The 27,604-nt window shown below is 60.9% G+C and overlaps 1 protein-coding gene across 4 annotated transcripts in view; it reads left to right on the plus strand.

Moving 5' to 3' along the window:
* The window catches only part of TSPAN11 (tetraspanin 11), a 64,157-nt gene that overhangs the window by 33,425 nt on the left and 3,128 nt on the right, over positions 1-27,604 (plus strand). For 3 of the 4 annotated variants that reach the window (XM_060306437.1, XM_060306439.1, XM_060306438.1), the window contains exons 4-9: positions 4,543-4,734; positions 19,159-19,233; positions 20,283-20,387; positions 23,047-23,205; positions 23,539-23,625; positions 23,774-23,865. In XM_060306437.1, coding sequence (XP_060162420.1) covers positions 4,543-4,734; positions 19,159-19,233; positions 20,283-20,387; positions 23,047-23,205; positions 23,539-23,625; positions 23,774-23,865 — 710 coding nt within the window. The remainder of the gene's footprint in view (positions 1-4,542; positions 4,735-19,158; positions 19,234-20,282; positions 20,388-23,046; positions 23,206-23,538; positions 23,626-23,773; positions 23,866-27,604) is intronic. The other variant, XM_030834688.2, reaches the window with a different exon arrangement.

Here is a 27,604-nt window from a genome sequence, read left to right on the forward strand (position 1 = left end):
CCGGGTTCTGAGCTGCGTGTGGATGAGAACAGGTGATGTGAGTCCCCTCCCAGCCCCGACCCTCAGTAAGTCCCATGAGATGTGCCTGTGTGATGAGGAGACTGGCCCTTGCTGTCCCTGCAAGAGAGTGAGAAGTCCAGAGTGGCGACCACAGGGGTCCTGGTCTGGGCCGTGGTGGTGCCGTTGATGAGACTGGGGTGGGGCGCGGAGGACAGGGGTGGCTCTAACTGGGTGAACACTCATCCAGCCCCCGGTCTTTCCCAGTCCAGGTGGTGCTTGGCACCTGGAGGCCCCCAGCAAACACTTAGGGGAGTGGACTGCACCACCACCTGTGCGGCCTCCGCCCCTTCCCCGTGCCACGGGCGCCCCGGCACTGCGGGCAGAGAGCACTCCTGCCCCGGGGTCCTCCCGTGTTGGGAGCCCCAGCGTCCTGGGCCTGCTGCACCGGCCGGTCCCCTCCCCGACCCCAGCCCAGAAGCCATTCAGCAGCTGACGAGGAGAGGAAAACCCTGCAATGACCTTTGCGCCCCGCCTGCTTTCCCCTGGGTCTGACAGGCAACTTTTTGGCCATGTTTCTTCTCTATAAATGGGCCGTTCCTAAAATTACACGGCCTGGGTGACCTGCCCGCTCCTCCCGGCCTGCCCGTGTCCTGGTTGGTAAGAAGGCCAGCTTCACCCTCTGCAGGGCTTTCTGCCTGATTGGCTACAGGCTATGGTTTTGAAAAATGTACTTAATATTCCAAAGAAATCCAAGCCGGTCTCTGTAGGGAGCCAGATACTGTTGAATCAACTCTATGCAAATAGCCGGGGCACAGCTCAGCAGGGTCATTTGGCTCCGGCCCCAGTCGGTCTTCCGCAGGGCCTCTTCCACCGCTCTTTCTGCTGACCCGGCATCTCTGAACCGCTTGACGAAAGCCACGAGCATCTTGCTGGAGGTGTATTGGCAGATGGTCATGGGGACATGTCACCCATGCGGAAGACCTCCGAGCTTGTCATCCGGCCATTTTACAGATGAAGAAACTGAGGCTTCCAGAGGCGAAATGTCTGCACAGTCACGCACTTAGTCAGGGGCACGGCCAGGGCTGGGACCCAAGCCCACTGACCCCTTCCCTCCCAAGACGCCCTCTGGCGATCCGTCCCGATGTTGGGCAGCTTTGACTTCTCCTGTCCACAGGAAAGATCGTTTTCTAAAGAGCCAACCGGGTCCCAAGCAGGACACCCCCTGAAGGACTTGAAACACTCTTGCCCCGGATGGCAAATCCCATTGGGTGTCCCCAGCAGACACTGTGACACCCCAGGGGAGGTCTGGGGGCCCCACTGACTCGGACTCGCCTCCTGATTTCTTCTGCGCGTCAGGGCCAGTGTGAATTTGTTGGTTTCCAGACCTTAATCAGGACAGTGTGTCCGCCCAGACCCTCCCCTGTGGGCGAGGGCCCTGCTGCCGCCCTGGCTGAGCTGCAGCCCTGCCTGCTTTGCAGATCCCAGCCGTTCCTGTGACTGGGACATGCTCCTCTCTTAGGGGGTCAGTGTGCTGCGGCTGCATTGCTCACAGCACCCCTCCCTCCCCTGGGAGCACATAGTTTCTTCCTTTCTTGCGTAATTTAACTTTCCTCCATTTGGACTGAGAATACTGCTCCTTGTCACCCCCCTTCTCCCCCAAAGCTCCTGTCAAAGCAAACACCCTGGGCTTCCCTGGTGGCGCAGTTGTTGAGAGTCCGCCTGCTGATGCAGGGGACACGGATTCGTGCCCCGGTCCGGGAAGATCCCACATGCCGCGGAGCGGCTGGGCCCGTGAGCCATGGCCGCTGAGCCTGCGCGTCTGGAGCCTGTGCTCCGCAACGGGAGAGGCCACAACAGTGAGAGGCCCGCGTACCGCAAAAAAAAAAAGCAAACACCCTGATGCAGACAGGGAAGTGGTGGGAGGGGCAGTCCTGAGCTGGGCCAAGGGCCTCCAGGCCGCGGCCTCAGGGGAGGATGTTCTTGGGACCCTGCTGGGGGAGGGGACAGGACCGACCCCTGTTGACTAGGAAACTACGCGGTGGTTCTCACCTGGAACCACCTGGGAACTTAGTAAAGGATCCAGGCCTGATCCCACCCCCCGAAATCCAGGCACCTTGGTGATGTGCGGAGGTCTCTGGGTGGTGGTGCGGCCCAGCTGAGAAGCACTGCCTTAGAGGGTGCAAGGTGGGGGGGCCCCAGAGACGTCTACGCCGGGGTCATCGTGAGACGCAAGATGAGGCCTCAGCCCCCGAAGCCGAGCGCATTATTTTCCGTGGGTGACGTTCCTCTGGGCAAAGCGTCCCAAGCTTTTCATCAGATTCTCAGGGGGTTCCATGTCCCCCAGCAGATTAGGTGTCCCCAGTGCTGTCCACACGTACCCCTTTGGGTGGTTCCAGATGCGATGCTAAGCCTGTGGGGTTGACAAGCCTAATGGATGACGCGCCTGTTTCTATAAAGACGCTACACGCGTCAAAAGTGAGATCCACTCCGTGTGGTCACGTGGACTATTTCGTGCTGCTCAGAATCTCTTCTTGGTACTACCACGTGCCTTTGATTAATAAAAAATGAGAAATGAACTATTACTTCATGCACTGTGTTTGCTAGGCAGAAACCCTTCAAAACATAAGACCCGTGGGAAAAAGTAATCAAAGGGGCCCTTGATGGTTATAGGTTGGGACCCACTGGCCTAACACGTCCACCTTGTTTGAGAGATGAAGAAACTGAGGCCCAGAGAGGTTAAGGGACCCTCTTTAGGTCACACAGCCAGTTATGCACAGTTGAGAACCTCTCTCAACCTCCCGGGCATGCTGTAGGGGCAGAAAGATTATGTGCAGAATATTTTGCTGGAAACCCTCCCTTGACACGGTCCTGTTGACCCAGACGGAGGAAATTCCTCACTGGTCCTGGAGGTTATGTGGCCAGAGGTAGCCCACGCTCCTGAGAATTAGAAAGCCTGTTGTAGTCCAGGATTTCATCCAGCCTAAGATACCATCACTTGTAAGATACACCATTGTTTTCTGTACCGCAAGGCGAGAGTGCGGCCAAGCGTGGTTGTAAGATGCCATCAACCATAAGATGTGTCTGGTTTTGGAGATGTTAAAACGGGAGGAAAAATATGTGTCGTGGAATCAGAGGAGGTGGATTCCATTTGGAGCCGTGCGACGTCCTTCCACCTGGTTCTCTTACCCGCTAGAGGTGCTAAGGGGGATGAAACGCCCCTTAAAAGAAAACAGATGTATCTAAAAAGCAGGAGAGAGTAGGGGAGCAGGCCCAGCCCAGTGTGTGTGATCCCAGGACAGAATCCCACACTGGCCCTCAGCAGACCTGGGTTTGCATCTCAATCTCGAAACTCTGGGTGGGTTTCTGGGGGGGCGGGGGGGCGTGTGCAGGAGGGTGTCCTCTCGAGCACGCTCTATTCTCTTCAGCCTCCATTTCTTCATATGCAAAAGAGAAAACGCCTGCTCCCACCTGCCAGCCCTAAGCCTCCCGAACTACTGTGAAGCTCGAAGAGGCGCCTGGCGCAGCCTCGTTGCTAAGGAGCTTCCGTCTGCCCCGCTGAGGTCTGCGAACGGCAGGCGGGTTATACAGAGTCATCGGGGCAGTGGGACCGAGCCCACTGGGGCTGCCCACCTTCAGCCACACTCAGGACCCCCTGAGGGAGCAGCAGCCCCCATCTGAGAAGAACTCATCCTCAGATGAGGCAGGGAAGCTGGGGGCCATCTGCCTTCCCAGGAGCAGGTGGCAGATCTGGTCACAGGTGCCGGGGTCCTGCCCCGCCGCAAACCCTGGGCCGACACCCCTGCTGTTCACCATCTCGCACCTCGGGGACACACATACATACTTTGCAGGATCACAGCCACAGAAAGGGTCGTTCAGCCTCACTGCAGAAGGAACAGGGCAGCTGTATTTCCCAGGGTCCCTTCCTGGGATCAGGGCCGAAAGGGATCAGACAGCCAGCAAAGAGGACACCTCCCCCCGCTCAGTGTCCTGCCGTCCCAGAGCGACTCCAGCCTGTGGAGCGTGTGTCCCTTCCTTTTGGGGGGCAGCTCGGCAGAGCTGCAGACCCAGGCTCCAAGCTGGGGCTGGCCCTGCCCTGCATCGCCCCACAGAGGCGGCCCTCGGGCAGCTCCCCTTCCTCTGTTGGCCTTGTCCTCTGTCTGTAGAGCAGAGATGAGAAGCCCAGTCGCGCTTCCCCCTCAGGCGATGAGAAGGGGACTTGTGAAAGTGGCCTGCCAGGGATGCAAGCCGGGGAGGAGCGCTCGGGGTTGGGGGCGGGGACGGCGGGAGGGGCTCCCCACAACTGGAGTGTCCCTGCCTCATGACGGGGACGCACGGGCATCGTGGTGGGAAGCACGGGACCGGGAGTCAGACCTGGACCCAAACTCTGTCCCTGCCTCTCCCCTCGACCACGGGTAAGCCTCTGTTTCCCCATCTACAAAATGGGCAGCCAGACACTTCCCACGGGCTTCTCAAAGGACCAAATGAGGTGATGCACGAGAAGGGCCTCGTAGGCGGTGGGTGCTCAGACCCGGTGTCCCGCAGATGGGGGGTGCCGCGGTCATGGCCGTGGGCGTCTGGACCCTGGTGGAGAAGAGCGGCTACCTCGGCGTCCTGGCCTCCAGCACCTTTGCCGTGTCTGCCTACATCCTCATCTTCGCGGGCACGCTCGTCATGGTGACTGGCTTCCTGGGCTTCGGTGCCGTCATCCGCGAGGACAGGAGCTGCCTCTCTGCGGTGAGTGTCTGCCCGGCCCTGCCCAGCGCCGTGGGCAGAGGGAGGGCCACCTGCCCCGGGCTTCTGAGAGCCTGGCCCCCTGACCAGGCTCCGCTCTGAGAGCCCCACCCAGTGACGCTGGCCTTGGTCTTGGAGGCCTCGGGAAGGCTGCCATGGTCTCCAGGTGCTTGGGACCTAAGCCAGGAGGGCACCCTGGAGGTGGCAGCAGCACTGCTCCTCCCCTTTTTTCTCCTCCTCCCCCGCTCCTCCTCTTCCTCTGTCCAGATTTTATCATGGTGATTTTCAAAAATAGGCAAAAATGAAAAGAATGTTACAATGAAGGTCCAGGTCATCACCCAGACCCACTGCCACCATCTCAGAGCCAATCCTGTCCATCTGCACCCTCCCCCGCTCCCCGCCCCACCCAAGGCACCAGATATCACGTCACCTGTAAAAATTTCAGGGTGTACCTCAAAGACGTAAGGATCCTTTTTTTAGAAGAGGTAATGACAAGACCATTATCACACCTAAAAACAATTAACAGTCATTCCTTGATATCATGAAATAACCAGGCAATTCCAAATTTCCCCACTTGACCCATGAGCTGTTCTTCTTTTTTTTTTTTTTTGCAGTTTATTTGAATCAGAATCTAAATTTGTAAGGTCTGCGTATTAGAGTTGGTCGATGTGTCTCCCAAGTCACTTCTAGTCTCTAAGCTCCCCATCAATCTCTCTCTGTTTTTGTTCCTTGCAATTTACCTGTTGAAGGAACCAGGTCATTTGTGCTTTGCTCTCTCCCAGTCTGGGCTTCCTGAGGCCTTGCTGGTGATGTTCTCGTAGTTGGGTGTAGAAGCTTGATCAGACTCAGGTGTGATTGTTTGGGCAGGTGTTTCATGGGTGAGGTGGGCAGCACAGGCTCCGCGTCAGATGCCCCCCTGGAAAGCTGAGAGGACACCCGCACCCCACCTCTGGCTCCAAGTGTCAGGAAAGGAAGGGCTGCACTCGACGGGGCAGAAGCCGGAGTCCCGCTCAGGACTCCCAGACCCTCCCTCCCTCCTGGGCACCTGCTGCCAGGGCAGGCTCCCTGGGGCCCGGGTGGCATCTCCCCCTTCATCTCCCCAGCGACAAGTCCAGTGCGGGCAGGGTAGGCTACAAAACATCTGGGCTCAGAAAGGAAGGGCCGGGGCTGGAGTCAATCAGGCTGAGCCTGGAAAGGCTGCAGGAAGAAGCCTTGAGGGCTACGCTCTCCCTGCCCTGCTTCCCGTGCCCATCACTGACGTGGCAGCCTCGGCCCCCCGCGTCTGACCAGAGAGAGGAGGGGCCGGAGGGGCCGAGCCCCGCCGCCTCTTGTGCCAGCCGTGACCTAGCTTTTCACTCTGAAGGCAGCAGCACCTGCGCCCAGGCTCAGCGGGACAGCCCTCCCCTGCCCAGCAAAAGTCCTTAGCTCTGCTGAGGGTCGCCCAGAGCAGGGTGCGGGCCGCGTGGACGGTGGGGGGGTGAAGGCCCACGGGGACCAGCCACCAGAGTGTGGCTTTGACTTGAGCTGTCCTTCCAGCCGTGGGACAGGGGTGCCCTGAGCCAGCCTGTCCCTGCCAACCGTCCCCAACTCCTGAGTCCTGGTGAGCCTGCTGACACCCTCGATCGGACCCGTGCGAGCTGGATGAGGACACGAGACATGACTGAGGGACCGGGCCTGTGGTGTAGCTGGTGGTGAGGGGCAGGGGGGTCCAGCCCTCTGGGACTGAGGCTTACAGGGACCGGGGCTCCTGGGCCCGGAGAGGGCCCGTCCCCTGCATCATCCGTGACCCCTTTGCCCCGCTCAGCCCTGGTCCTGCGGGAAGCAGGGCCTTCGCCTTGGCCTCTGGTCTCGGCCTGAGCCCTCTGGCCTGGGAGGCAAGCTGCCGGCCCTCCTTCCCACCCAGAGCCCTCCCTCTCGGTTCTAAAGGAGTCCTGTGGCCCGTGGTCCCCTGCAGCCTGGGAAACAGCCCCCTGCTTTCCACCGGGGTGCGATTATAACACAATGGGCTTGGATCACGGAGCGCCCCCTTCCTCTAAAAGCAGCCCTGCAGAGTCACAAGCGTCGTAACCTCTGTGTGCCAGGCCGTTCTAAACACTCAGGCATGTTAGTTCCTTTGACCCTCATGCCAGCCCCACGTTTTGGAGGCAAGGAAGGTGGGGTTAGAGAGGTTAAGCCATCAGGTCTGGGTCACACTGCTGGCGGGTGGCCGTCCCCGGGCCCCTGCTCCCACCCGCCGCTCAGCACAGCCTCTAGAAGGTGCCGTTCACCCCCAGGTGAGAAAGCTGGCCTGGGAGACGTGGGGCCAGCGCGGGCCGGGGCTTTCTTGTGATGCTGCTCTGTTAGAATCACCTCCGCATCACCTGGGGAGCCCAAGCGTGCTGGAGGGAAGCCGAGCGGGACAGCGAGTGCAGAGACACCGTCTCGCGAGTCCGTGGACACCTGCGCAGAGCAGCTGCCCTCAGAAGTCTGGGGGTGCAAGAGTGACTCCCGCGGGGCCCAGCTAGGCCCCAGGGCAGGAGACGGGGTGGGATGGAACCCTAGAAGCCCTTGCCCTCATTATAGTGCAGAAATAACTGTGCACGGTCAGAACTCATCCAGGCTAGAAGGGAACCCAAGGGCCATCGAGTCCAACACTCCATCCAAGGGGCTGCAGGACCCCAGGGAGAGTGGGGGTCACCCAGATGTTAATGGGGGCACTCAGCGTCAGTGGCCATTTTGGAGGCTGTCAAGCCATAAGCTCTTTTCCCCTTGGCGTCTCGGAGGCCAGAGGAGAGCCGAGGGGTCTGTAATTGGCCGCTGTCTGCCCGCCCAGCCTCCCCTTCCTACACGATCCATCCGCGAGACGTGTCCCGCCATCCAGGCCGAGCCATTATGAAAACACGTCTCCAGCCTCCGCAGTTGCAGCCTGACCGTCACTTGGCCTGGGGACCACCCCTGTGCCCGGGGCCGGGCAGAGACCGTGCGAAGACTTAGGAAGCCCAGGGGCTCGGTCTGGCCTGTGGGCCGGGAGCACACCTCTTGCTCCAGGCTTCTGAACTTCAGAGGGTCGACAAACAGGTGGGCCTGCTTGTCTCCCTGGGCCTGGAGGCGGGGCTGGGGGGCGCAGGGGCTGCTGGACAGGCAGGTGTGAGATGCCGTCCTTCCTCCCAGCCCCACTTGACCCTCCTGCCCGCGTTCACTTCTATCCCGCCCAGAACTGATGCGTTCTCTGCCCCGACATCACTAACCAGACACATCAGAGAGGCGCTAACTTGAAAGTGAGGTCAGGAGAAAGCGCGTGTATGGACACACACACACAGCCACCCGCCGCCAGCAGCGTGGGGATGAGGGCTGACAGACAGCAAACCTCGAAGCCTCGCATCTTCTTCCTTTGCTTTTCCCCGCCCGACCCCTGAAAGAACCAAAGACAGACCAGGTCCAAGGACAGAGCACAGGTGAGGGGGCGGATCCTGAGAAACCCACATCCTGGCCCATTGGCCTCTGAATTACTGAGCATTTGAATGTTTAAGCCAGGAAGACGGCTGGAAGACTTCTCCTGGGTTAACACAAAGTAGGAATTTTAAAACCCATGCTCCCGTTTAGAGGCAAGAGGGATACTTAAGTCAGTCTAAAAGTGTTCTGTGGTTCCTGGAGCTTCTTCCTTCCTGGTCTCGTTTCTTTCTTCCCCCTTCGTGTCTAACTTCCTCTTGAAATCTTTAATCAGCTAAATGGACAAATGCAGTGAGGGTAGCTCTATACAAAGCGCTCCCTAAGGAGGAAAAGGGACGATGAAAGACCAGGCGTCTGAATGATGGGCGTCCACCTTGCATTAGGACGAGGGAGGGGCTTGACATCAAAAGTTCCCTGAGAGCTGCCTGGTGAGGGCGGTCCAGCTCCCTCGGGCCCCGGGGCCGGCGTCCGTCCTGGCCTAAGCCCCTCCCCCAGCACATCTGCAGTCCCTCAGACTCACTTTCTCAAGAAGCAAATGTTCATCGGGGACAGGAATAGCACATCTTTGCCGGTGCTGAAATGATGACCAGCACGGAGCCAGAAATCTGCAAGGGGGAAAGGGAACAGGGTTTAAATTATTCACACCAGATCTTCTTTTTTAGCAGGCTGCATGAGAGAGCCAGATAATTCAGGCCATCTCAGCCCGAGGCCGATGACCAGCACAGATGTCACCCTGATGCAAAGAAAGGGATATTTGTAGCGTTTGGAATATGGGCTCTGAACACTTTTGTATCTTCAGCCAAATGAAGATCAGGATAGATGGTTCAGGCTCGACTGGTCTTTGTCAGGGCTTCTTTTCTATTTAGGGGATGGACTCAAAGGAGGGAGTTGTAGAAACAGTTTCTGAAAATGAGGGGCCCCCAAGTTGCAACACTTCCGTCAGATACACCCAGACTTGGCTAACCAAAGGAGGAAGGACTGCGGCTGAAAAGCAGTTCGTAGTGCATCCTGCCTGGCCTGCTCCGGGACCTCTGGGAAGTCACCCGGCCACTCCCGGCCACCGTGGTATCCCCATCCCCATTCCGGGGTGAGGAGTGAGGAGGGGAACGAGGCAGTATTTTAGCTCTTAGGAAACGAGTCACCACATTATATAAAGATCATAAAGTGTGGCTATAATTATCACTTGCATCACCATCACCAGCTCCTTTGAGAAGAAGCCTAAATAAATGGAGTTATTCTTAGGCCCGTGACTCCCAGGTCCTCACAGCTTGCTGGGACACTGTGTAGAGGCAGGGGATGCAGGCGGCGTGGAGGGTGCCTGGGTCCCCTCGCCCAGGCCTTGGACCACGTCCTCCCCGGGCTGGTTCCTCACCCACGTTACTTTGCCGGGGCCCTACCAGCCACCCAGCCAGCTGGTCACAGCCTACTCTGACCTTTGAGTCACTGCCCACGTGCGTCAAAGGAATGGGTCCTGCAGCCAAGGCCTGGGGAGCCCCAGCTCCGCCCCATCGGAGGAGAGGACCTCTCCTCATCCGCTTGGCGTGGGCAGGAGGATCCTCGCCAGGCTCCTGGGGAAGCAGGTACAGATAACGTCCTGGAGACGCTGCACGAGAGCCCCCGCGGTCACGCAGCCCGCTCTCCCAGCAGGCCTGGCGCACCTAGGCGGGAGGGGCCCTGGGCTGCACGCGGCTGCCTCGTGGTTGTGGCCCCTTCCTCTCGAGGCCCCGCAGATCCTTCCCCTCGGCCTCCTTCTTGCTGGTCTTACTTGGGTCCGGGGCTGCGCAGAAAGGGCTGCCAGGCGGCTGATGAGTGAACTCCCCACCCTCTCCTCAGCCACAGAGAAACAGACTCTCCTGAGGTCATGTGGGCCTCACCCCGGCTCGGTCCGGGCCCTTCCGCTGTCCCAGCTGGCATGGTCCCCTTTTCCCGGACGCCTCCAACACAGGGAGTGGGCACGCACCTTCTCGTGACTCGGGGCCCGTCGTTGGCATCCCAGGTGTAAAGGGAAGCAGGGAGGTGAGAACTGGGGACAAGTTACCCAGCTGCCTGCCACCTGGTCCACTGGGAAGTGGAGGGCAGGCTGCGGGGCACTGCGGGGTGCAGGGGTCGGCTGTGCACCAAGGAAGTGCTTCGGCTGGGTTGGAGATGAGTCTAACTCAGCTATGTGTGAGTGGGTGACCACCCCGCAGTGGGGGCCGAGCAGGTGTCGGAGCAGACTGACCTCGGAGAGGCAGCGCGTGTGTGGGTGCCTGTGTCTGTACGGTGCGTTGCAGGAGGGCAGGGATGGTTGGTAAACCGCATCTATTTGCGTCCCAAACCCCGGAGTTGATTGAGGGAGTATCCTCTGCCTTTCCATCATTCGGCTTCCTGCTTCCTTTCCTCAGCAGAGTCTGGGTTTAACACATCACCGGGAGGGGATGTGCTCTGGTCCCTGTCACCTAGCTGGGCACAGTCAGCCCTGATCACTGAGCCCTTCAACCGAGGAGATCCTCAGAGCAGGTGATCTGGACAGCAGATAGTCCTTCAACAAACGTTTAGAGGCCCCGGGTGTATGCAGACGTTTTTTCTTCCCAGTATCATTTCACTCCTTTTTACGTAACGTTAAAACAAACCCTATGCCACAGGCACGTGCCCAGCAAGGAAGGCCTGGCGAGGGCTGGCAGCTGGGGAGGGCTGACCCGGAGAGGAGAGGCTCCCCTCCCGGCCCCCGTGTAGGCAGCTGGCAAGGTGGTTGAGAGCAGTGAGTGTCGCCGCTCTACTCTGACGGGACTCCTGGAAGGACGTGGCTGGCGGGGGCAGGTGGGCACCTCCCCCGCTTTGCTTTGGCCCTGCAGAGCCGGCCTCAGCTCCTGTCTGCCAGCATGAGCCACGGGTGCAGGCAGGGGGCGGGACCCACCTTCCTTCCTATCAGTGAGGTGAGCGCGCCGGCTGACCCGAACCTCTCGGCAGTGGTAGCAGCGCATCACAGACTTGGGGCTGCAGGCCCCCTCCGCCACTGGGACCAGGACGGGAGTGGTGGCTGGACAGCTGTCTGGACATGCTGCCCTCATGTCGGGTCCCGGCACTAGCCTTGGGACACGGGGTGCCCTCTTCCATCTCACCGTACTTCACACGGAGGCTTTAGAGGTGCTTAGAATCAATGGAGCATAAGAGCAGGAAACAGAGAGATGGCAGTCAAATGTCATCTTTATTCCTAGTGAAGCTGATGGGAGTGTGTGTCTTCACACCTGTGTCCAGAAGCCTTAGCAACTCCAGCTCTGGGGAGACATGCGTACATGCCTAAGAAGGGTATCACTCAACCCACCGTGTGGTGGCGAGCAGAGAATGTGGCATCCGGAGGACAGACTGGCCCCAAGGGGAGGGAGGGAGACCCGCTAGCCAAGCAGATTGGAGTAGCCGTGAGTAAGGATGGGGGGAGAATCCGGGTGTCCTTCTAGATGTCCCTGCAGGGAGGCAGGAGGCCAGGACAGAGGAGGCTTGGCCCTGACTGCACAGACCGATGCAGCTGTGGCACCAAGACATTCTTCCCATCTTAGCCCCACATTTTATGCAGACGGCCCAGAGAGGGTGAGGGACTCCCCCAGGGTCACACAGCATCCTGTCCCAGAGGCCAGACTCCCAGGCCAGGGCGCCTTGTGTGACATCACTCTCTTCTCTGACCAGCACCCTTCAGGCTCAAGACCCACCTTTTCCTGGGCTGCAGCAGATGTAACTGATCCCCGCCTGCTTGTAGGAGCAGATCTTCTACAAGGGGCAGTTTTTACAGCCAGCTACCTTCCGCCACCTTCTCCTCTCCAGTTTTCCGCAGCTCACGCTCCAAGTTACAGTGATGGGCCTGCCTAATTCATCCGCCTCAACAAGCATTTCCAGCACATTCCAGACTTCCTGCCCTTCTGGGCACAAGGCAGGGCGGGCAGGGTGGGCAGGGGAGAGGACGCGGAGGGACTAAAACCCCGTCTTGGCTTGGAGGCTGGTGGGGAATACGAGACACCTGTCTGAAAGGACAGAGGACCGTGTGGGTGGGTGACATTCCGTTTGGCTTGATCAGAGCCCCCGGCCTCTGAGCCCCCAGACTTTTCCTAACCTCCAGGCTCGGCAGGAAGTCTACTCAGCCTCCCTTTCCCCCAGTAGCCAACTCTGTCCTAGAACGACCACTGCTGGGGACCCCGGCACCCATCCCACCCTGGGGTCCCTGCCACCTGCTTCGTGCTACCCCAGCCCTTTGCACAATCTCACCTGTGCCGGCGTGAGCACAGGTGCCCGCAGGCTATATGACATCTCTCCAGGGCCCGTGAGCAGTCAGCCCCAAGGAACACCCAGGCCCTTTCAGGGGACTCGCAGGAGGCAGCAGCGGGTGACCTCCCCCTCCCGAGCCCAAATCCATCAGGCGGTGGCATCCCCCAAGTCCCTGGGCCCCTTACGTCCAGGGGAGCCTGCTCCTGTCCCCCCGCCAGGCGCTGCCATCCCCTCCTGACCCTGCTCTCTCCCCCCACACAGCCGAACTCCTAGCAGTCCTAGCCTGAAGTCCAGTGGATGCCTGGCTTTGGCTTGTGGTTCTGGAAATGTGTTCTCCTCCTGTGACCCCCACAGTATGACCTTGGGACCCCCAACATTTTGGCTCGGGCATTGGATGGCCTCAGCTGCATCCTCTAGATGTGTCCCTCGAAAGACTCCTGCCTCCGCACGGCCAATCTGCTCCCTCCTCTGCCCTCTTCCAACTGCCCCTCCCTGTGTGGACCGGCTCTCCTCTCCCCAGCCCCGGTCGTCTTCTCCGCTCCCAGCCCCTTGGGCCAGCACACAATACTGTATTAGCATCAGACACGGGCCAGAGCACGCCCTGACATCCTTTAGAGCAGCCCAGAGCTGAAGTCGCCGTGGCTGGACGGCCTGGGCCGGGAGCCCTGGGCTGGGCCGGGAGGATAGAGGTCACCTTCATCCTTCCAGCAGTGACATCTTGTTACTGGAATGGCTCAAGGCTCCAAGGCTCTTTTCTGCACGAACGGGCGGGCAGCTGCGCCCTGAGCCCTGACAGCCTCCAGCCGGTGGTTAATTACCAGAAAATCACGCGCCCTGAGGTCACTGCCGTTTAAACATCTGGCCCCGCCTTTTCCGGTCCGGCCTCTCCGGCTGCTCCGAGCTCCCGGACCCTCCCACGGCTGTGATCAGCTCACACAGCCAAGCGGGGTCGGGGTGGGGGGACTGCAGGCTGGTCTTCTCCCCGTGACTCTGTCTTGGCTGCAGCCTGACTCTCCTGTCTCACTACCTCCCTGAGAGTAGGCCGGCTTCCCCCCCCCCCCCCCCCCGCCCCAGCCCCGCCTGCCTGGACACAGCCTGGTTTCCATCGCTAATCATGCAGAATGCAGAGCGGACAGAGGAGAAGAGCTTCGGCCAAGCTCCCTTCTTTGTGGTAGAATCAATCCCGTGGAGAAATTCCGGAAGTCCAGTGGTGTAAAGTTCTTAAAAGTTACGTCAAGGAAGGCGCCAGCTGGGCCAAGCCGTCTGGTCTCGTGGGTCCCAGGAACCATGTCCCGGCTTGGCCCTGTGCAGGGTCAATCCACCTGAAGACTCACCTTCTAATTAATCACCGTAATGTCACGATGAGGACTATTTCCGCATGCGTCCTGCACAGCCGCTTATTAAAGAAAGCATCGGTTTGGTTCAGAGAGTCCTGTGCTGTCTCAGCTTCGTTTGGGATCTGTAGCTCTAGAAAATATCCAACTTTGCTTCCAGTTCAAACTGTTCCATTAGAGAATTAAAGGGGGGAAAAAAAACACAAAAAACTTTGGTAGGTGGTACAGGGGTGGAGGTGAATGTTTGGGTCCCGTTCTGTGCTTACCAGGCTGGTCCCTTCTGTGTCTGGGGTCCAGTCTGGTGTATTTGGAAGTGACGTGTCCTTATGGAGGACTCTGGGGGCAGAGGCTACAAGAGGTTTCTTTGGAATTCTCACTGCTGGTTTCTCTCCGACCAGGATTCCGGTGGTCGATTCTGGAAGGACTGGGGATGGGGCTGAGTGTGAGGCCGGCTGCTCGCAAAGCTCAGGGGGGCTTGAGGGTCAGGGGGTGTTGGCGTGGGGTGGGCTCCTTTCGCCCCGCGGTACACAGGGGCAGGGCAGAGCAGGTGGGCACACGGGGATCAAAGCCAATACACTCCCGGGAGCGGGACAGGCGTGAGGCCCGTGAGTCAGACGGGGGTTAGAAGGAAGGGTGAGGGCCACGGGGTCGCAGTCAGGACCTGGGCGTGCGGCGCGCACCCAGGAAGCCAGGGGAGCTCGTGTAGGACCTCTCGGCTCCAGGAGGGCTTTGTGGAGGCCTTGACCAAGCTCACACTTGACGGCTGTCAGCTGCACAGCACAGACGTGCTTGGAGCAGCGAACACCGGGAGGGCCCACAGAGACCAAGGTGCAGCCCTGTGTGCCCTCTCGGGGTGTAGCCCAGCTGTGCGGCCCCCAGACTCTCAGGCCGGGCTAAGTAAAGCGAAGGGGACAGACGTGGGCGTTAGAGCTGCGGCTGTGAGCCCAGCACAGGCGTGAAGGCACAGGGCTTTTGCTGGGGGCCAGGGAACCTGCCTGGGTGGTGCTGAGGGCTGGAGGCTGCATGGGGGCCGGAGAGAGACCCTCCTGCGCCTGGGTTTCCCCTCTGTCTCTTGTCACCACCTGACACCCGGCATCCACCTAACCTGCCCCCCAGCCATGCTGTGAGCTCAGCCAGCCCACCCGTCAGCCATCAGGGTGATCCAGCGTGCGAGCACACAGCCCTGCAGCCAGAATCCCTGGGTCCAGTTCCAGACTCAACCACGTGCCGGCCACGTGGCCTCGGCCAGGCTGTAGCCTCGCCACACATGTGTGGTGCTGGCGCCTGCAGAGCACTGTGACGAGAAGGGCCGTGCAGGGAGCACCCGGGTGGGTAAGGCACTGGTTCTCCCAGGAGGGCTGATTGGGGCTTTCAGGAGTATTTCGGTGGAGGGGATGCTGTCCACTGCTCCCACTGTAGAAGACCTGCCTTTCCTCTGTTCCTCAGAAGGCAGCACCCCCTGAGTTGGGTTATCACCTGCTAAGCCACAGGCCAGGAACTCTGGCGGTCTCTTGGGAATGGTGGGCTCAGGGTCCAGTACGTCCAGACTTATACTGAAACATGACTTCTCCACATTACTCACAGGGGATCTGAGAACTTTTTATTGACTTTTGTTCAGTAATTCCAAACCCACACCAGACCGAGTTGAAAGGGGCTGGACTGCAGCTCCAGAACCTCTGCAGGCTTCCCAGAATCAACCGTCATCTACAGACTTCAACAGCCCACCTCCGCCCAGGGGCCCGCCCGGGGACCCCAGGCACAGCCAGGCTAGCAGCTTCCTCTCTGCACCCCGGGTGCTGGCGCGCCCGCAGCTGAAGCCTCGTGGGCCTCCCTGATCCTTCCTCGAGTCGGGGTGAGCAACTTCCTGCCCCAAAGTTGCCCTCCAAGGCAGGTACGGGGTAAAGCCCCTCCCCTGCTTCTGTCCGTGTTGTTTCAGGCTTCTCAGGAACCACAGAACCTTCCTGAGATCTTTTCTGTCATGTCTCCAATAGTGCGTACGGGCACATATGCAAATCAAGCCCCAGCATCCGCCTTAGAACCTGAAGGTAAATGTGTAAGTCAGAGTTTCTCGGCGGCCTTGGCACTGGCCTTGACATTTAGGCCGGATCGTCTTTGCCACGGGGCCTGCCCTGTGACGGTGCGAGGCTTGGCCGTGTCCCCACGGCCTGCACCCACTAGGTGCCGGTAGCACTCCTTCCCCGACTTATGACAACAAAAAATGGCTCCAGACGTTGCCAGACGTGCCCTGGGGGCAAAATCGTGCCAGGCGGAGAACCACTGGTATAAATTAAATGGAAGTAACAATTCCGCGCCACCCACGGGTCAGCAGAGGATTAAGCTGCTGCCCCCAGGCGTGGGCTGCGAGCTCTGGCCAGTCCCCCGTCTCACAGGCACGCTTTGTAAGAAGCGCACTTGCAGATCTTAATCCAGGGCTGCTGTCCGAGCATCTAGACCCAGCTGGGCACCAGGCCCTGCGGAAGAGCCGGAGGAGCCTGAGACAGGGTACCTGTTCCCCAGAAACTCACGGTCATCCTGGAGAGACAGCGCAGTAACACCAGAAGCAGGCTCCTGGGAGCAGTGGGTGGAGTTACGTCCCTCACCCCACGGAGGCCACGCCCACGCCCGGGGCTGGGATGAGGGGCGGAAGGCAGGGAGGGTGGGCCCCGGGTCTAGCCCAGGGGAGAAGGAGAAGAGCTGGAGTTCTTGTCGGGACACGAGGCGGGTGAAGCGCTGCAGGCATGTGGCTGGGACCCGAGGGCGGGCTCGTGGAGGACGTGGCTGAGCTGGGTGTGGAACTCCAGGCAGGGGCACAGGGCAGAGGCGCGGAGGCTGGGTGGCTGGGCCTGGAGTCAGACAGCCCCCTGCACCGTGGGGCGAGATGATTTGGCTGGACCCGGGGCGTCAGGGGAGACTTGGTGGAGGGCAAGGCAGAGGGCAGAGGCGAGGCGTGTCAGAGCTCAGGGCGCCACATGGCAGAGCCCTCCAGCCCGGCCTCGGTGCCCAGGCTCCAGCCGGCCAGCTCCAGAAGCCAGGCTGCCAGGATCCCAGGGAGTGGGGACTGTCACCCCGAGCTATGAGTCAGGGCCTCCCCCGCGCAGGTGAGTCACACACCTGCAGCCCTCCTGCCGCTGGAGCTACTGCCTGGAACCAGTGCCCGTGCCCACCGACCACCCAGCCGTCCTTGTCCCTGGCACCCGCCCTCCGTCCTGCAGAGCCCAGCCCGGCCCTGACCCCCCTCACAGAGGCATCTTTACGGCCGGCCGGAGCTCCTGGGTGGGAGGGAGCGTCACAGCCTCTCGGGCCCACCCTTCCCCTCCTGACGACTCCGGCAGGTTAGGTAGTCTGTTTGATGCCTGCTGATGCGTCAGAACAGTTTTGAGGGGCTGGCAGGTATTCATTTAGCCTGCCATCATGTCAGGATGTGGTTGGGTCGCCCTCCGTTCCCATCCACCCTCTTCCCCAGCCTGGCTTCGACAGCACCTGTGGCAGCAACGTCCCCAGAGCAGCGTGACACTGCCACGTCTCCAGGACCACCCTCCCACGTGACCCGCAGCTGGAGGGGTGATGGGGAGGAGCCTCGGCCCCCGCTGCCCTCCCCCGGCGCGGCCGGCATGGGCGTGCGGCGCGTCCCCCGGCACGGCCGGCGTGGGCGTCCGACGCGTCCCCCGGCGCAGCCGGCGTGGGCGTGCAGCGCGCACCCAGGAAGCCAGGGGAGCAACTGGCGGTCACTGCGCGTAGGGAGGAGAGCGGCCTCGGTGCCGGGCGGGCAGGGGAAGTGGAGGGGCCGCCGTGTCAGAGGAGCTGCAGGCCGGGCATGTGCCCCTGGTTGGGGACGGACAGAGCTCGGGCACGCAGGCTCTCCTGGTGCAGCGCTGAGCCTGGGCTTGGAGGGAAGGGGACCAGGGACCTCCACTGTGCTCTTGCCTCAGGCCCGACAGATGATTAGGGCCAGCGGTCGCCACTCCTGCAGAGACTGGGAACGCTTCCCCACATCCCCGCTTCCCCACCACTAGCAGCTCTGATGCTGGGAGGGATGGGGCCCAGTAAGATGGGGGCGGGGGCACGGGATTCACTTAACTTGAGAGGAAGCCTGGCTCTTGGGTGGAAAGTTCCTTCTCTGTGCCAGCTCCCCCGTGGGCTGGGAGGTGTCCAGGCCATGCCTGCAGACCCATGGACAGGCATCACTCGGAACTGGCCCCACAATCCCCGCCCTGCCACTGTCTCCTTCCATCTGTATCCCCTCCTGCCCTCCTTCCATTCCCTACCTGACAGGCCCTGAAGTCTCAGAGCTCGCCCCCAGCCTCAGCCTTCCCTGGAACCCAGTGATCCAGTGACCAGGAGCTGTGGCCCTGGCGTGGCCAGCCAGGTGGGCGGCCCTGGGGGGAAGGAGGCGGCACCAGCCAGTGCTCAGAGGGAGGGGCTGAGCGGCCCCAGAGGGCCCGCTTGCAGCCAACAGTACCTCCCTCCTCTTCCTCCCCTTCTTCCTGTCCCCCGCCCTCATCTCCATCCTCCCTCAGCTCCCTCTCCCTGTCCCCTCCCAGCCACGTGGGCCTGGCATGCATTTCCGACCCTTGGCTCCTGTAAGAGCAGCCCAGGACCAAGCAGTGACGCCAGGTGGGAGTGGGAGACGGATGCAGGCCCATCCTCCTGCCGGTCACAGCCAGGTGCACAGCCTGGAAGCCAGCCAGCAGGGCTGTGACACATGTGCGGAGCGGTGGTGAGGGGAATTTAGAGCCCCTGCAGGGCTTTGAAGGGCTGTGCCTTTCCCAGGATCTGCGCTTTGCTGTTCCCCAGGCTTGGCTGTAGCTGCCCAGCCAGCATCAACACGCTAAGCCTCACCGGCTCTCCCCACTCCCTGAACTGTAGCCCCCCACCCCCGGAGCTCTCTGCACCCTCCAGGCCTCCCACGCTCTCCCCTCCACCTGGCATGTGCTTCCCACTTCCTTCACCTGGCATCTCATCCTTAGAGATGCCACTCAGGTGCCACCTCCTCCAGGAAGCCCTCTCTGACTGCCCTCCCCAACCTGGGGCCTCCTATAGTTTCTAGGGCCTGCCCCATAATAGCATTTATAACACAACGTTGTAGTCACTTACTTATCTGTCCCTTCCACCAATAATTGAGGCCAATAATTGCCTTACTTAACGATACCTGGCATACAGTAGGTGTTTAATAAACATTGGGTGGGTGGACGGATTAATGAACTGACAGCAGACCGGTGCATGAAGGGTGGAGGGGGGAACTCCAGGCCAGCAGCCGGGAGAGGTGGGTGTCCAGACCCCCGTCCAGGGCTGCTGGGAAGAGTAGGAAGAAGCTGTGAGTGATGGGAGCCCCCCTCAGCTTTGGGGAAGCATTTGTCAGAGGTCCTGAAGGGCCGGCTGCCTGCCCAGGCTTGACCCGGCCGTGACCACCTTCTTTCCTCGCTCCTAGTATTTCTGCCTGTTGCTGGCGATCTTCCTTGTTGAGCTGGTGGCGGGGGTCCTGGCCCACGTGTACTACCAGAGGGTGAGTGAAGCGTCCTCCTCGTACTTTCCCCGTCGGCTCCCCAAGGAGGGACAGCGCGGGGAGGGGTGCATGGGGCTGCGGAGGCAGCGACATGCACGTGGTCCTGGGCCTCACCCGCCTGCCTTGGCCAAGGATGCCACGGTCAGGTACCCTCCCACTGGGTGCTCAGTGACTCAAGGGTGATATTCGGCTGGTAGAGACAGATGACTGCACTGTCCTTTCACGCCAGCGCCCATACGACTGACGGACGTCCTCAAGATAACGATTGTAAATATTTTTAATATCACCTCAGAATGAAAATCAACAGGTACAGCCGTCCATATTCAGGGGTTCCAGGTGCACAGATTCAACCAATCATAGATCAAACATGTTTGGAAAAAAATTCCAGAAAGTTCTAAAAGGAAAAACTTGACTCTGCCGTGCACAACTTTTTTTTGGGGGGGGGCGGCGGGGTGGTGGGAGGGGGGCTGTGCTGCGTGGCTTGCGAGATCTTAGTTCCCCGCGACCAGGCATTGAACCCTGGCCCACGGCAGTGAAAGCACCGTGCACAGCTATTTACGTAACATTTACACTGTATTTACAACTATTTACGCAGCGTTTACGTTGCATTAGGTGTTATCAGTAATCTGGAGGTGACTTAAAGTATACGGAAGGATGCGCACAGGTTATATGCAAATACTGCGCCATCTTATTGTACACAAGGGACTTGAGCGTCCGCAGAAGATCAGTGCTAGTCCTGGAACCACCCCCCAGGGACCGAGGGACGACTGTATTTAAAGGCACCCAGTGCCTAGCCTCACCCGTGCCCCCACCAGCCTTGAGCTCTGGGGCCCCACCTGTCTCCCAGCTCAGCCCATCACACTCCACCTAACGCAGGTCCCCAGCCTTCGCAACGCCATCTCTAGGGACCCCGCCTCCCGCCCGGGGTCCCAGTTCACTGTGTGGGAGGCCTCGGCCATAGCAACGTTCAAGTTCAAGGAGCTCTAGAGTAGTGGGGGCGGGTCCGTGGGTGGTTCTGCTGACGTACCTTTCCTCTCCACCCTCCTTAGCTGAGCGAGGAGCTGAGGCAGCACTTGACCCGGACCCTGGCCCAGAACTACAGGCAGCCCGGCGCTGCGGAGATCACAGCCTCCGTAGACCGTCTACAGCAGGACGTAAGCACCTGCCCTGCGGGCCTGAAGGCCACGCAGACATGGGTTCCCATCCTGACTCTGTCCCTTCCTGTCTGTGTGACCCTGGGCGAGTCACTCAGCTTCTCTGAGCCTCATAGGGCGTGGGAGCATTAACTACGCCCACAGGTAGAAGTCCCTCCCACCACGAAGTTACTTCCTGAATCCTGGTTCCTTCTTTCCTCCTCCTCTGCCCTCCCCTCTGGGTGCCTGGTGGGCAGGAAGCTGGCGGTACCAGGATTCGGCTGAGGCCCCAGAAGAGTGAACTGTGACAGGCAGAGGTATCTGAGCAAAGCCGCTGTAAGAATTACCCAGTTGCCAGCCATCGGGCAGAACTAGGGGCACAGAAAAGCGGTCTCTCCTTTCCAAGAAGAGCCTCAGCAGATCCCCGCAGTGAGGCCCACAGTCCTGCCAGAGGTTGGGGGGGGCAGGTGGACCTCAGGCCGATATGGCCACCACTGGCCACACGCGGCTCCTTACACCTAAACGTAAACCGCAGGCCCTCGGTCACACTCACCACATCTCACTGCCCGGTGGCCACGCGTGTCTAGTGGCCACCAAGGTGGGCCGCACAGGTACAGGGCATCTCCACGTTCCAGAAAACTCTGTTGGATGCTGCAGCTTGCAATCTTGGGGGTTTCGTGCTGGAGAATTTGAGACAATGCTCCCCGCCCGCCCTGGTGCCCCTGCTCCCTGCCACCCACGCCACCCTCACCCTGTGGGCCCTGTGCCATCCTGCGTCTGCAGTCCCACCCTGGGCCTGGGGCCGTGGCCTTTCTGCCGGGACCCCAGGCAAGTAGAGGGGGAAGAGGCTGGGGGACCCTGAGCTCCGGCTGTGTCTTAGTTCAGTAGGGGTTGGCACCTGCCCTGTTTCCCCAAGACTGGCCCAGCTCCCAGGGGCTCTCTTGTCCTCCAGTGTAGTGGCGAAGGGCAGCCCTGTCCCCAAGGTGCACACACACCCGGCTGGGCAGCCCCGTCCAGCTCCGTCTGCACTTGGCAGGCCTCCCACATAGGAAGTGTGCTGGGTCGCTGCCCTGGGGCCTCTCTCAGGAAGCCCGACACCCCACAGGCCACCGCGGTGCAGGTGAGGCTGGGGGACCCTGACATGGAGAGCGGGGCCGGGGAGGCCAGCTGGGCTTGCCGGGGGGAGAGGACAGGAGGGCACAGTCTAAGCAGAGGGGGCCAGCTCTGCAGTGCTGCCCCGCGGGCACCAGAGCACATGGACTCGGGTTCCCACACATGCCAGGAACACCTAGAACACCCTCACAGGGACCTGAGGGACACTGGGCCCGGCCCGCATCTTGGGCCTAAGGACACTGAACCCTGAGAGGCAGCGTCTGGGCTCCGGGCCGCACCACGGGCCTGTGTTCACGCACGTATGGTGACCACAGGGGGCCCCTCGCTAACTGCCTCCTCTGTACTGGGCTCGTGGCCAAGTGCTTTACGTGACCCGCCGCTTTCAGGCCTCACAGCAGCCCTCGTGGAGGTACCTGGCCATCCCGATGTTACCGGGGGCAAAACCGAAGCCAGGGGGGCTAAGCGACCTGTGCAGGTGGCATACGAGGACAGTCCCGCGGGATTCCCAGCACACGCCATGCTGTTCCCTGCTGTCTGTGCTGTTCCCTGCCGCCTGGTCCTCGGGCTCCTCTGCTGCCTTGCGGGGCCTCCTTGGCCCTTTGCCCACGTGAGCACCTCTGTCCCTCCTACTAAGCGATAGTCAGTGACAAGCTTGGGAAAGCCAGGAGCTTCTTACTCAAGTTCAGGCCCAGGGCCTAGCTTCACTCTTGGCACACAGCCGGTGCCTAATAAATGCTTGTTAACTGGACTAAATGTACCTCCACCCCACACACCAGAGAGCCTCACAACAGCCGTGTTCTGTGGCCCCTACAGGGACTTGAGTCTCAGTCCCCTAACTCGGGGTGCAGGAAATAAACCGTGTCCAGCTGTCCGGCTCCCCTGAGGCCCGGGCTGGTGCTCCCCACGCCCCGGAGCCGTGTGGAAGACCCTGGTCTTGTTCGGCCCCTCTGCTCGGCACTGAGCTGGCTGTGTGTGGCCTCTGGGCACCTCTGTGTCCTGCAGGTCTAGGGGATCTGAGGCTTCGAGGCCTGGATGGGGGGCATCTGAGCCTCTGGGAAGGCTGCGACCCTGTGCCGGTGGGGGGGTGTCCTACCTCCCTGGATGACCAGGAAAGCACCCCCTGGTGGTTTGGTGCTGCCCTGGGCCTGCATGCAGTGGTACACGGCCCCACTCCCTGGGGGACCCGCTGGCATCCATCTCCCCACATCTTCTCCCAGACCCTCCCTGCCCCAGGGACACCCAGCGCAATCTCCTTAAAGGACGTGGGTGAACAAAAAAGGTGGTGATCGGTGTTCCTGCCACCGGCCCTCCACCCGCCCGAAGAGGAGGGCCCCGCAGAGCCAGCCTCCTGCTCAAAAGAGGGGAAGGGAAGAAATCGCGGAAGCAAGGAGGGATTGGATTAAGAGCTGAAGACTGTCCTGCGGCCCCGTAAGCGAGGGGCTGGAGGGCCCCGCCCCTCCCCCGGGCGGGTCCTCACCTCCAGCCCCGTCTCTCGCTCCAGTTCAGGTGCTGCGGAAGCACCTCCCCGCGGGCGGGTCCTCACCTGCAGCCCCGTCTCTCGCTCCAGTTCAGGTGCTGCGGAAGCAACAGCTCAGCCGACTGGCAGCACAGCACGTACATTCTGTCTCCAGAGGCCGAGGGCCGCCGGGTGCCCGACAGCTGCTGCAAGACCGTGGTGGCGCGCTGCGGCCAGCGGGCACACCCCTCCAACATCTACAAGGTGGAGGTAAGTGCCCGTCCTGCCGGGGCAGGCGGGCGGCCCGGAAAGGCTCAAGATGGGCCGGGTGGAGATCATACTCACCGGCCACGACACGGCGGTGGGCCTTCCAAGGTCCCCACGAAGCCTGGGGGTGGCAGCCGCTCCTGGGAGATGCGGGGACATCGTGGCACACCCCCTGGGCCACCTGAGAAGCCCACGGGCACTTGAAAGGCTGGACCCGGCCCTTTAAGTGTCTGGCCTCCCTGAGCTGGGTGGGCGTAGCCCCCCAGCCAGCCCTCCCTCCCCATCCTCACACACCTCTGGGCCAAGGGGTGTGTGACCTGCCTTACTACCTTCCAGGGAGGCTGTATCACCAAGCTGGAGCAGTTCCTGGCCGACCACCTGCTGCTCATGGGGGCGGTGGGCATCGGGGTGGCCTGCCTGCAGGTGAGCTGGAGCAGGGATTCGGGTGCGGGGGGCAGTGTCTGGAACTCTGAAGCCCTCTCTCGCTAGCTGAGGTCGCAGATCCTGGCCCTCTGCCCGCCCTTGCCCTGCCTGCCCCCTCCTCCCCCATCCCCTCCTCTTCCCTCTGCAGCCGAGAAAACATGAAGGAAAATACCCGGGCCTTGGGGCCACCTTGAACTTGTCAGGCACAGAGACCTGGGAGGAGTGGGAGTGTGGGCTCAGGTATGTGCATGCACTCTGTGTGTGCACGCGGGGGTGTGTGTGCACAGCCTGCTGTGGTCCGAGTGGTCCATGGGTGTGTCTGCATGCACCTGGGTGTACGTGGTCGGGGCCGGATGCACATACGTGTTTAGGCGGGCTGTGCATATGTGTATATTCTCATGCATGGACACGCGCTCATTCCTCTGTGTGCACGTGTGCGCGTGTGTGTGATGCACGTGTGCGTGCCCTGGAGGTATGTACACCCAGCTCTGTGCTCTGAGGATGCGCGATGCCTTTTGCTCCGTTTCACCGCTCCACACCCCTCCCCCGGCCACCACCCAGGAGTCTAGTTGCGGGTGCAGCCTCAGTTCCTCGTTTGTAAAAAGGAGCTGATGGGTGACCAGAGGGGATGGGCATCGTGCACATACATCACTCAGCTCATCGCTGGGCAGACAGCAGACACTCAGAAAATGGTACCCACCACCGTTTCATCGTTTCTACGTGGGCACAGCGTCTCTCAAAAGAGCCGAGTTGTCTCCTGCCCCCCTCACCCACACTCAGGTGTAGGCGCAGCGAGCCGGGGGCGGCAGGTGGGGGGCACTCACGGCCCTTTCGCACCGCCCAGGCAGGCCTTCCGCTCGGTGCGCTGACTCCCGGGGGGCCGCAAGCCGGAGCCGGAGGAGGGATGCTCTGCACTGCGGCTCCTACTCTGCCGAGCTTCCCGGACACCTGTTGCCGACTTCAGGTGTTGGGGGCCTGCTCTGCGGACGCTGACCGGACCTGGGCCGCACTCTCCGTCCGTTTCCTCCTGACCTCTGTTCTCAAAAGCGTGAAGCTGAAGATGAAACAGTGAGGCCAAGGGCAGGGAGCGGGCTGACCGCTGAGCCTGAGGTCAGGGTGGGACACGTCCAGCTGTAGGAGTAACGCTGAGGAGGCCGGGTCACCAGGTCGAGGGCAGGTGCCCGCAGCCCCCCGTTGACCCCCACCAAGGGCGGCTCATCCTCCACAGCGCCCTGCGGGACTGTGCTCATGCCCCGGAGAGAGTGTCACCGGGCCACCTCTGGGTCCCCATCCCTGGCCCATTTTCTCCGTCTGTTCCGCTGCGGCGGCCGAGCCTCGGGGCTCCAGCGCCCCCTGCCGGCTGGCTCTGGAGCTACCACCCAGCCTCGAGGAGGGGCTCAAACCAGGCCAGCCTCCCCGGGCTGCCATCCTCCACCAGGCACCTAGCACCTTCCCCACACCCGCCCAGCCTGGCGCTTCGGAGACCCCCAGGCCCTGGAGATACAAGGCCAAGATGTCATGCCCCCCGTCCTCAGGAACAGGGGAAGTCTTGCCTGGAGTCAGAGGCCCCCGTGGTAGACGGAGCCCCCCCTTCTGTGTGATCTGGGGAGCCACCCTCCCTCCTGAGCCTCAGTTTCTTTACCTGGAAAATGGAGGAGTCTGATGTCTGCAAGCCTTTTTTAAGCAGCAGCGATCTCTCATCCTGGAAGTCTTGCACAGGAACCCAGTTATTCAACATGAAGCCAGAGCTGATGCGATGGAGGAGTCGGGAGATGAGCCTGGCGTGAGAGCCCTCAGGAAGCACTTGGCCTCCCGCGATTTTCCGACTTTCTGGGAAGGCTCCTGCCTCAGTGAGACGGAGGTGCTGCCGCTTCTTGGGACGTTAGGTAGATGTCTCATGAATACTCTGAAGACCAAGCAGGAAGCAACGACAAACGACGAACGTAGCAAAGCTGATTCCAGCCAGACGTCGCGTGTGCCTCCAGGGCGCGTGGACCAGGCACTGGTCTGCCTGCAGAGATGCTGGCAGGCTGGGTGGCCAGGATGCGAGAGGGGGACGGGCCTCCTGGAGCCTCTGAGGGCTGCACGTTGAGGTCACCTGGCAAGCTTTAAAACGCCCCGGGCCTAGGCTGCACCCCCAGAACAATTAAATAACGCCATCTGGGGCTGGCAGCCGGGCAGCTGTGTGCTTGTAAAGCTCCCTGGTGGGTCCAGCGTGCAGCCGGGAGGAGACACGTGAGAAGGAGCCCTGGGGGCCTGGAAGTCAGCAGTGGGAGAGATCAGGAGCTGGGGGACAGGACCGCACCCTCGCGGTCCTTAACCCCCCAGACAGTCCTGAGGGGGGCGGGCAGGGGCCGGAGGACAGACAGAAACAGGAAGGGGAATTTACAGGGAGCCCGACTGGAGAACTTTCAAAGAACTGGAGCCAGCCGGCAGCGTCCCTGAAGAGCGCAGAGCGCTCCTGGCTGTAGCTTGGGACAGCGGTTGGGGGCTGGTGGGGACACTGAAGGACAGAGGTCCCACACCTGCCAGGCCGTGCACCTGTCGCTTTCAGCAAGAGCTGGCAGGGCCCCTCCACCCTCCCGTCTTGTGTGACTCCGTACACTGGATTTCCAGACCCGCAAGGTGCCCCACATCGTAGGCTTGTAGTCCGGGAAAAACTCGAAGATTCTCTAGGCGGGTGTGTCAACCCTGGACACGCAGTAGAATCAGGTTTAAAAACTACCACTGCTCAGGCTCCATCCGCACACATCCTGGCTGTTGGTCTGGGGCGAGACCCACGCACGGGTGTTTTCTAAATCCCTCCAGGTGATCCACGTGTGTGCTCGGGGCTGAGAACACGGCCCCACCTATTCACGCCCCTCTGGGGCACCAGGCCAGGACCCAGCTCCACCCTCGCGGCCCCTTCCATGGGCGCGCTTTGGAGGCTGTCCACGCTGAGGTCACTTTGGAAGCTAATTGTCAGCGTATTCTGGCCAGGAAGCTTCTATCTAAAAAGGACATAGTGGCTCAGCCCCTTTTCCGACCGTCCTCTTCACACACAGAATCCGGGAGCCTCCCTCTCAGGGGCAGGGTGGGCAGAGGAGGGCGAGGGCGAGCACTCTTTGTCAGCTTTGTAACGGGAGCTGCTGTGTGCCAGGCGCCCTGCCCAGTGCCAGGCCACACCAGCCAGCAGCACGTGGTCCCCTCTGCTAGGGGCTCTCACTCTAGGGGAGGAGACACAGAGAACACAGGAGCCACGCACACAGTGTGAGCCCTGGGGTTTGGGGAGCACATAGGAGACCTGAACCATCATGGGCAATCAGGGAAGGCTTCCTGGAGGAAGTGATATATAATTAAGCCTTGAAGGAGTTTGACAGAAGCAGAAGGGGGAAGCATGCCAGGGTGAGGGGACTACACGTGCAAAGCCCTGGATGGCTGGGGGATGGGGGAGGTTTATCCTGAGGGCCCTGGGGAGCCTCTCACAGGCTCAGGGTGCAGAAGGGGCTGGGTGCCGTGGTGTTGGTCTTGTCATACTGAGTTTCAAAGAATCTCACTGGGAAGGCTCTGGACCTATGTACGGTCTGGATGTTTTCCTATTGATAGAGGGGAACTTGGGGCTCAGAGGTTATGACTGAACCCAAGGTCACAGAGCCCCAGATAGAAGCTAACCCACTCCCGCTTTGACATTCCCACAACGTAGGATGGAAACCTGAGCCCAGAAACATACAGGACAGCGAGATTGGGGTCTGCAGGTCATTTAAAGGGGAACTGAAAGATCTTATCGGAACGGCTTCTTGGACCTCCCTGGCCCATCCTTGATGCTTGTAATGACAGCCGGCTGCCGTCCCAAAAACCTCACAAGAGGCTAAAAGCATGCCGGCCTCCCTGTTAAAAAGCCCACACGCGGCAAACACCGCCTCCAGGCAGGCTACTAGGAGAGGGCACCTCTCACCCGTGCCCCACACAGGCTGAGCCCAGCAGCCTGTCCAGCCCACCC

The sequence above is a fragment of the Globicephala melas genome, chromosome 10 (genome assembly GCF_963455315.2).
Source record: "Globicephala melas chromosome 10, mGloMel1.2, whole genome shotgun sequence".
Taxonomy (NCBI): Eukaryota; Metazoa; Chordata; class Mammalia; order Artiodactyla; family Delphinidae; genus Globicephala; species Globicephala melas.